Here is an 8,851-nt window from a genome sequence, read left to right as displayed (position 1 = left end):
GTGGGATGGTTCTGGCCCTAGAGCCCCCAAGGGCAGAGCGGGTCTGGGGGGGGGGAGAGCTGAGCCCCCTGTGCTGCAGGGGGGCAGGGTGAGTGACCAGCTGTGGGGATGGGGGGAGCAGAGCAGGATGCTGAGCTGGGGGCGGCCGGCAGGGGGAGGAGACACCTCACAGGTGCAGCATCTTGGGGGGGCGGCTGTCCCCCGAGCTGGCCGTGCAGCAGCCAGGGGTTGGGGGCACCGGCTCGCAGGGGTGGGGGGAGCAGTTGTGGCTCTGGGGCAGGCAGCAGGCCCAGGGGAGCACATGGTGGGGAGAAGGTTCTAAACCATAAGAGTGGCTCTGCCCTGGGGGGGTGGGGGGCAGCGGTGACTGAGCTGGGCCCAGCCCCTCACAGCCAGGCATGGGCAGACCCCCCGGCTTAAACCCCTGTTGGAAATGGGCAGTGAAGACCATGGGGCTGGGGGCAGTGCTGCTCCCAGTACAGTAACTCCTCACTTAAGCGTTGCTGATCAGTTAGGGAACATGCTCGTTTGGCAGCCGCCTGCTTTGTCCACTAAGAGCAGCCTGTTGGAGTGAGCTGGTGGGGGCTTGGAACCGGGGTGGGCCGACAGCCCCCCATCAGCTCCCTGCTCCCCTAAGTTCCCTGTGCAATAGCTGCCCAGCAGGCTACCAATTGCCGGCAGTTCCTCCCCCCACTGCCCTGTGCTGCTCCTGGGAGCCTCCTGCTTGCTCTACGGGGGGAGGGGGGAAGTGAGGGTGTCCCTCTGCCCCTTCTCCTGCACCCCGCTTACCCCATTTCCATAGAGTGGGGGGACAGAGGGAGCTTCCAGGCAGCAGCAGCCGTCTCAGCAAGCTGAGCTAATTAACAAGGCAGTGGGGTCAGCTCCTTAAAGGGGAAATGTGCATCTCGCGCTCTCAGGCCTGGCTACACTCAAAACTTCAACGTGCTGCCGCGGGAGCCCTTTGAAGTGCGAGTGTGGTCGCTCTCTTGCAGCGCTGCAGGTCCTCCACCTCCCCAAGGGGATTAGCTCCCAGCGTACGCTGGCGCTTTACAGCGCTGAAACTTGCTGCGCTCAGGGGTGTTTTTTCACACCCCCCGAGCGAGAACGCTGCAGCGCTGTAAAGCGCCAGTGTAGCCATAGCCTCAGACACACTGTGTGTGTGTGTCTGTCTGCGCTGCTGTCTCCCCTCCCTCCATGCCTGCTGCCCTATAGAGTGAGGCTACATGAACAATGTGTTCACCCTTGAGGGCTCAGCCGAGTGCTAGTTCATCATTTAGCAGCAAGGCATTCCCTGGGAAATATCCCACCCTCTGACTTCACCACCTCAACCAAGCTTCACCATCATCATCACTCTGTACCAGTATTAAATTGTTTAAAACTTATAGTGCATGTGTGTGTGTATATATGTATATATAAACAGTATATATATATAGTCTTGTCTGGTGAAAAAAATTTCCCTTGAACCCAACCCCCCATTTACATTAATTCTTATGTGGAAATTGGATTCGCTTAACATCATTTTGCTTAAAGTCGCATTTTTCAGGAACAGAACTATGTGAAGTGAGGCGTTACTGTACCCAGCTGCAGCCTGGGGAGTTCCTCAGGGATGTTCCAGCTGCTCTCACCTGCAGCGGCCGGGGGGGGGGGGGGAGCCATGATGTAAGGGTCTGGCTATGGCCGCTCACTGGGTGCACCATGTGGCCAGTCCCAGCCCCTCTTCAACCTGCACTGGCTGCCCAGAGGTCCTGGCTGGGCCCCTCCAGCAGCACCAAGCAGGGAACAGACCTGCCAGCGCAGCCTGTTCTCACCCCCCAGCGTGTGAAAGTCACACCTCTCCCTGCCTAGGCGGAGACCCTCCGGCCACCTCAGCATCCGGCCTGCAGGGGTGAGCTCAGCCCCAAGGTGCAGGCAGGGAACCTCTAACCCAGCCCCCCCTTCCTTTGCCCCAGGATGACTGCTACAGGTCCTGAGGGGCCGGGGGCCTGCAATGCTTCCTTCAGTAAGTTCCAGGAGCACATGTGGCCAGTGCTGACGGTGGAGTTCTTCCTGGCCTTTGCCGGCAACGCCTTCGCCATCTACCGCTTCGTGGTGCGTGAGCGCCCCTGGCACACGGGCATCGTGTACTCCTTCAACCTGGCAGTCAGCGACCTGCTCTACGCCCTCTCCCTGCCCTTCCTGGCCGCCTACTACTACCCGCCCAAGCACTGGCGCTACGGCCCGGCCCTCTGCAAGCTCGAGCGCTTCCTCTTCAGCTGCAACCTGTACGGCAGCATCTTCTTCCTCACCTGCATCAGCCTGAACCGCTACCTGGGCATTGTGCACCCGCTGCTGGTGCACGGCCGGCTGGAGCCGCGCCACGCCAAGCTGCTGAGCGGCGCCGCCTGGCTGCTGGTGGCCGGCCTCTCCGCCCCCACCCTGCACTTCTCGGAGCTGCAGCCCAGGGGGAACTGCACCGAGTGCATGGGCAGCGCCACGAACGAGCAGCTGCCCCACTACCTGCCCTACAGCCTCTTCCTGGCGGCCTTCGGCTGCGGGCTGCCCTTCCTGCTCACGCTCTTCTCCTACGCGGCCATCCTCCGCACCGTCTGCCGCAACCCCCACATCACGCGGCTGGAGAAGCGCAAGGTGGGGAGGCTGGTGAGCGTGGGGGTGGCCCTCTACGCTGTCTCCTACCTGCCCTACCACACCCTGCGCAACCTCAACCTGCACCTGCGTCAGCAGTGTCTGCTGGGCAAGGCGCCGAACTACCAGCATGCGCTGTTTGTCCACTCCGCCTACCAGCTCAGCAAGATCCTGGTCACCATCAACATCTGCGCCCACCCGCTGCTCTACGCCGCCCTGGCCGACAGCATGCGGGGCTGGTGCAGGGCCCCCCGCGGGCAGGACAGGGGCCAGTCCGCAGAGAACACGGAGCTCAAGGCCTGTGGCTGACACCGGGGATGGAACCAGCCTCCCCCCCCCTTTGTGCTGCCAGCACACAGGGCTGGCTCCCCCCACCCCGCAACCCAGGGCAGACCACGCAGGGGGTAACAGCAGCTGCCCCGGCTGCCTGCCCCAAACTCTGGGGAGGCAGCTCCTCCCTCCTCAGCTAGACGCCAACCCCCCCCAACCCCCCAGCGAGGGGGGCTTGTGACACCCCCGTTACCGCAGCAGGGGCTGGGCTCCTGCGAGATCGGCCATTAAAGCAGGGTCTGAGCCGGCTGCGGTGTCCTGTCGCTCTCTTACAGCGCCTGGGCCGGCTGCATCCGCAACCTCCTGCGCAGGCTGGAAGCGGGAGCAGAGCTCAGAGCCTGTCACCACGGCCCCCGCAGCACAGCAGGGCCGTGAGCCCCCCACGCGCTGCTGACTCTGCGCCCGTCACATGGCCACACGGCGCTGGGACGCTGGAGGCTGTCAGCCCCCACTCCCGCCAGCCGCATTGCATAACATGGAGCTCGCTGCCGCCAGCCCCCACAACCCCCAGCTTCCTGCCCGGCTGAGAAATGTGCAGGGGGGCTGGCCCGGCCCAGCGCAGGCGGGGGAGGAAGTGAGACCGCCACACGCCCGGCTGGGATGAACCTTTATTAACAACCAAGTCTCCCAACAGCATCAGCCGTTCCTGGCGCAGCAGCAGGCAGGGCGCCGGCCTCAGTTGGTGGAGGGTCTGTGTGGGGAAGAGGGGGGGTTAGAAGGGGAATAAAGCCAGGGGTCAGCTCTACCCTCCCCCTCCCCACGCTCCAACCCACCCCCTGCCCCACATGGGGCAGTAGCCAGAGAGCAGCCCAAGAGGGGGCAGCCACAAGGGGACCCTCCCGCATCTGCCCCAGGCCTGGCACTCACTTGGCCCATTCCACGTTGAGGATGAGGTGGTCATAGCCAAAGCCGGAGACACCGGCAATGGCGCGGGCAGCATCCTCGCGCCGGTGGAAGCTGATGAAGGCGAAGCCCTGGGGGAGGAAGCAGGTGGTGAGAGCAGGGTGGGGGCTCACTCCGGTCCCTGGGACCCCCAGAAAGAAGGGGGGGTTGTGGGACAGTGCCCGGCATGGCCTGGTTCTCCCCGCCCCCTCCCCCCCAAGGCCTCACCTTGGACTGCCCCGTGGTCTTGTCCTTGGCCAGGTAGATCCTGGAGATGGAGCCGAAGGGGCGGAACAGCTCCTGCAGGTCGGTCTCCCGCGTGTCCTCCGACAGGTTGGTGACCCGGATGGTGGCATTGTCATCGGCTGGGGAGAGGGGGGGCGGGTCAGGGCAGCCAGCAGCATGGCGCTGCCAGAGCCCTGGGGATCCCAAGCTGGGTGAGCGGGGAACAGTCCAGCGAGTCACACGCACCCTGCAGGAGGTGCCGTCAGCCCACTGCACGTGGGGAAACCGAGGCACGGAGCTGGGAAAGGACCGTGAGTCCAGGCTGCCCTCCAGGCTAGTGGCGATAAGTGGAAAGGCCCCTGGTCTGCAGCCCAGGACACAGCTCAGCCCTGCCCCGTGGTGGGTGCCAGGCCCCGGCACTTACCCCGGCGGTTGGGCTGCATGGACTCCCCGCGGCGGCTGGCTCCGTCACGCAGGCTGGGCGGGACGTACTTCCCCGTCTTGCTCTGCTGGGCCTGGACCGGCTCCGGTTCTGGGAGAGCAGGAACACAGGGCTTTGAGCAGGGCCCGGATCCCACCCATCCAACCACCTCCAGGGACCTGCCCTCCCCTCAGCCCCCACTGGGGAGCCCCCCCCCCACCCCCCCCCCTGCCCCTCCGCCCCCACCGGAGAGCCCCACTGCACCCCCTCCCCATAGCCATCACTGGGGAGCCCCGCTGCACCCCCCACACCAGGGACCTGCCCTCCCCTCAGCCCCCACTGGGGAGCCCCGCTGCACCCCTCCCTGGAGACCTGCCTTCCCCTCAGCCCCCACTGGGTGGCCCTGCTCTGCACACACACACCCCGTGACCCTAAGAGCCTTTAAGCCAGTTGGCAGAGGAGCAGCCAAACGGTATCTGTAAGCTCTACAATCACCGGCGACCCGCTGGCTGGTCGGGCTGCATGTGACCAATTGTGCGCACTGAAAAGACGTTCCTAAAATCTCCCATAGAGGCAGCGGATTGACCTGCCTGCCCGAGGCCAAGGGACGGGCACTGCCCTGTCTGCAGGGACCAGGCTAACAAGCGGAGGAGGAAGTGCCATAGCTCGCTGACAAGCAAAGGACAACAGAAGGACATTTGCATCTAAGGCAACCGAAGTGATCACGCCAGCGGAGAGGGCAAAGGGACCTGAGCTTGGCGCCTGCCCCCAAAGAACAAGCAGCCGGCAGAGGGGCTTTGCCTGGGTTCACTTTGCAGAGGTTTTCGGGATGATGGAAGGGGACAAGGGGGGCCGCTCAGTATTCACCCGAGGGGACAAGGGGTCAGCACCCTCTGGCTCTGCAGCCCCTGGGTGGCAGGGAATGTTTCCTCGCAGGCACTGGCAGAGCAGGGAGTTTGCTGGAGGCAGGCGGGCCAGGGCAGCCGGTAGCCATTACAGAGCCTACGCTCCAGCTGCAGCAGATGGGTAACACGGGGCTTCTGGGTCTGGGCTCCCCGAGGAGAGCGGCACGGCGCCGCAGCAGGATTTACGCACCAGGGGCTGGCTGGGGCTCACACTTCGAGCACTGGCAGACGAGATTTGTAAGTGACTCAGAGCGAGACGCCTGGGAAGAGGCAGAGCTGGCCTCAGCTTGGGGGTTTTGTGTTGATTTTGGGTGAGGCAGTAGAACGAAAGAAAGGATAGAAACGAGCAGCAGCAAAACTGCCACGAAGTTGGAGCTGGCCAGAAGGGGGCTGCACAGAGGAGGCGGCTGCGGGACGTGGGGCACTGAAAGGAGAGCGGAGAGGGGGAGGCAGGAAACAGCGGCCCACCAGCGACTCATGGCCTGAAAGCAGCAGCAGCCCGGGAGAAGGAAAGGCAGCCAGGCTACATGAGGGGGCACAGCTCCCAGGTTTTCCCTAGCCCCACAGTGGGCCCTGCACACCCAGGCAGGGGGGGTTCGAAGAATCCATCACCCCTTCTGAGACTGTGAATCGAGCACAAGCGAGTCCCCACGCTGGGCGACCCGTTGGGCGCGGACAGGCTTTGACATACGCGCCTGAGCAGAACCCGCCAAAGTACCAGCTGAGTCAGCGCGTGTGTAGGGCGGGCGATTTAACCAAGAGACGGGCAAAGGGGCACAGTCACACCCCCGCTGCACCCCCCTCCCCCACTGCATCCCCCTCAGCCTCCATTGGGGAGCCCCTGCTGCTCCCCCCGCCCATCCCCCACTGTACTCCCGGGCTCCCACCTGCCCTGTTCACCCCCCGGGCAGTGACCCTGCCCTGCCCAGGGCCATGGGGCTGCCCGCACCTCCTGGAAGCTTCTCCTTCTCGCCCGTGGACAGGCCCAGCTGCTCAGCCAGCTCCTTCTGCATGGGGCCCAGCGTGTCCTTGTAGGGGCAGCGTGTCGTCCAGTGGTCGCCCTTGCAGATCCGGCACGACACGATCTTCTGCCCCTTCAGCTTGTTCATGGGGTCCTCCTCCTCCTGGCAGTTCAGGTCCTGCAGCAGATGGGGCAGCGCCGTCAGCCCCCGGGAGACCTCCCCACTGGGAGTGGGAGCCCCAACCCTCCACTGGGGCTCCCACATCCCCCCACCCATCCCCCACCCCACTACCCCAAAGCTGGCGAGCCAAGGCTCCCCTCCCCATCCCAGAGTAGCCCAGCTCCACCTGCTGGGCAGACGGACCCTGCCTGGTCCCCTCGAGATCCCATTAGCCACCCAGAGACCTGCTTCACCCACTCCAGCCCCCCGGTCAGCCCAGCCCCCACTCACCTCCTTGCTGGTGATGAAGGTCATGAAGACGTCATCGCTCACCGTGGTCGTGGCCACATTGGGGCCCGGAGCATCAAACTCAGAGTTGCCGAATTTCTTCCAGTTCTGGGCGAGAGCCAATGATCACAGCGGGTGTTGGGGAGCTGAGGGGATAATGGGGACATGCTCCCACCCCCCCCCACGTCCCTGGGCCTTGCCCCCTCTAGCAGGACACGACACCAAGTGCCCCGCAGGCGTGGGAGCCCCAGCGTGGCCAGCCCCTAGTAGCCCCAGGAAAGCCCCACTGGCTCTGACCCCTTGCCCCGGCTCAGCAGCCCCCGTTGCCCAGCAGAGGGCTAACCCAGCGTGAGGGCAAGGGGCTCCCAGGAGAGCCGTGGGGATGGGAGGAGGGACTGGCAGTGAGATGAGGGAGGAAGCAGAGCCCTGGGGTGAGCTGGCAGGGCTAGGAAGCATTTCCCAGCTCCCTGCACAGACATCTGCTAAGCCACCCCCAAGGCAAACGACCCGTGCGGATTAACCCCTCGTGGCCCTGCCATCCCAGCGCTGAGCCCACTCACCTTCCGCCGTGCCACAGCCTTGGAGGCCTTCCTGGTCTCAATTCGGAAGGTGCGGATGATCTGCAGAGGAACGACAGTGCCAGTCGCTGAGCGCCATGGGGGCAGGCGGGGTCACGGCGTGCCAAGGGGAGCGGTGCTGACGCTGGGCCCGCAACCAGATGCTCCAGTTGGAGACAAGCTTGGCTGCTTCGCTCCGGCTTCCAGCTGCCATCTGCCCCGCCTGCATTCCAATGGGGCTGGGAACACCGCACATGGGGGATTCCTAGTGGGGCCGGTCCTTGCAATTAGGAGGAAGCGGAGGGAAGGGAAAAGCAAACAAAGCCACCCAGTCAGGGGAGGTCCACTGCTCAGGATGTACGGTCCTGCCCCGGGAAGGGGCTGTGGGGAGCGATCCAGCCCCAGGACGGGAACAGGCTGGCTCGGACCCAGTGGATTTCTCAGCGGGGGCTAGGGAGGATTCCAGCCTGGAGCCCGGTGCACCGTGGGGCCCGCTGGCGCCCGCTCCCCAGCCCCACCACTCACCTTCACCTTGCGCCCATCCTCCTCCTCCCGGTACTCGGTGATGGTTTTGATGTTCCCGTTGATGAGCTCTTTTGGGGATGGGAGGGGACCTGCAGAGGGAAGGGAGGAGGCTGGTGAGACAGCTGCGTGACCGGGTGTTCATGGCCTGGGGTCCGCGCCCCGGCTCTTACCTCCTTTCAGCAGCTCAACGTCTGCGCTCAGGTCCCCGCTCAGGGGGGTGTCCTTCAGCCCCCCGCTCGAGGGAGTGTCCTTCAGCCCCCCGCTCAGGGGAAGGTCTTTCAGGGGAAGGTCCTTCAGCAGCTCGCTGGTGATGCATTTGTCTGGAGAGGGGAAGCAGCTGTTATGCCCCTGCGAGGTCTCAGAGCTGAGCTAACGATGGGGGTGGAGGGCCGGGAATGAAGTCCCCCCTGGGCTGGGATCGGAGAGGCTGCACTGCCATCCTGCAGCAGAGCCCCTGGTGCCCCCGAGGGGCTGCACGGGCGGGAATCTCACGTCCCAACAGGCCGTGGGGGCCCCATGGGGAATGGCCGGGTCCCCCACGAGGGCGGCCCAAGGAGCAGAGCTGCCCTGGGGGGCAGGGGGACGCCCCCTGCGCAGGCTGTGACCCGGCACCTGTCCCCGCAGCATCTCCATGTCACCAGTTAGCGTCTAACCCCCCCACACACACACACGGGTTAAACCAATGATCCCTCTAACTTTTTTACATCCATGTGCTGAGTTAATTTTGTTACGTGCACCAGCCTGGCGGCGATGTGGGGCAGGGGTGGGGCTGCGGGGTTCGGAGTGTGGGGCGAGGGCTCTGGCTGGGGATGAGGGGTTTGGGGTGCAGGCTGCCCCGGGGGCTTTGGCAGGGAGACCGGACTCCCCCCAGCTCTCGCCGCAGCAGGGGGGGCTGGGCCCCGGGGGGGGATCCGCGCGGGGGGGGGGGGGGGGCTTCTCACCGTCATCTCCCTCCTCCTCCACCTGGTCGGCCCA

The 8,851-nt window shown here is 64.8% G+C and overlaps 2 protein-coding genes across 2 annotated transcripts in view; one reads left to right on the top strand and one right to left on the bottom strand.

The window, feature by feature from the left end:
• The window catches only part of LOC112113755, an 8,976-nt gene extending 5,876 nt beyond the window's left edge, over window positions 1-3,100 (top strand). Inside the window, exon 14 of the mRNA XM_029913706.1 lies at window positions 1,950-3,100. Coding sequence (XP_029769566.1) covers window positions 1,950-2,931 — 982 coding nt within the window. The 3' untranslated portion in view covers window positions 2,932-3,100. The remainder of the gene's footprint in view (window positions 1-1,949) is intronic.
• Window positions 3,101-3,545: 445 nt separating this feature from the next.
• The window catches only part of EIF3G (eukaryotic translation initiation factor 3 subunit G), a 5,888-nt gene continuing 582 nt past the window's right edge, over window positions 3,546-8,851 (bottom strand). The window contains exons 2-11 of the mRNA XM_026660602.1: window positions 8,818-8,851; window positions 8,047-8,196; window positions 7,877-7,965; window positions 7,355-7,414; window positions 6,798-6,902; window positions 6,335-6,524; window positions 4,484-4,591; window positions 4,063-4,199; window positions 3,820-3,926; window positions 3,546-3,643 (exon numbers count right to left, since the gene is read on the bottom strand). Of these exons, the coding sequence (XP_026516387.1) occupies window positions 3,628-3,643; window positions 3,820-3,926; window positions 4,063-4,199; window positions 4,484-4,591; window positions 6,335-6,524; window positions 6,798-6,902; window positions 7,355-7,414; window positions 7,877-7,965; window positions 8,047-8,196; window positions 8,818-8,851 (996 nt within the window). The 3' untranslated portion in view covers window positions 3,546-3,627. The remainder of the gene's footprint in view (window positions 3,644-3,819; window positions 3,927-4,062; window positions 4,200-4,483; window positions 4,592-6,334; window positions 6,525-6,797; window positions 6,903-7,354; window positions 7,415-7,876; window positions 7,966-8,046; window positions 8,197-8,817) is intronic.

The sequence above is a fragment of the Terrapene carolina genome, unplaced genomic scaffold (assembly GCF_002925995.2).
Source record: "Terrapene carolina triunguis isolate 2854851 unplaced genomic scaffold, T_m_triunguis-2.0 Scaffold833, whole genome shotgun sequence".
Lineage (NCBI taxonomy): Eukaryota > Metazoa > Chordata > Testudines > Emydidae > Terrapene > Terrapene triunguis.
Note: the sequence above shows the minus strand (reverse complement) of the source record. Positions and strands in the feature narration are given on the sequence as shown.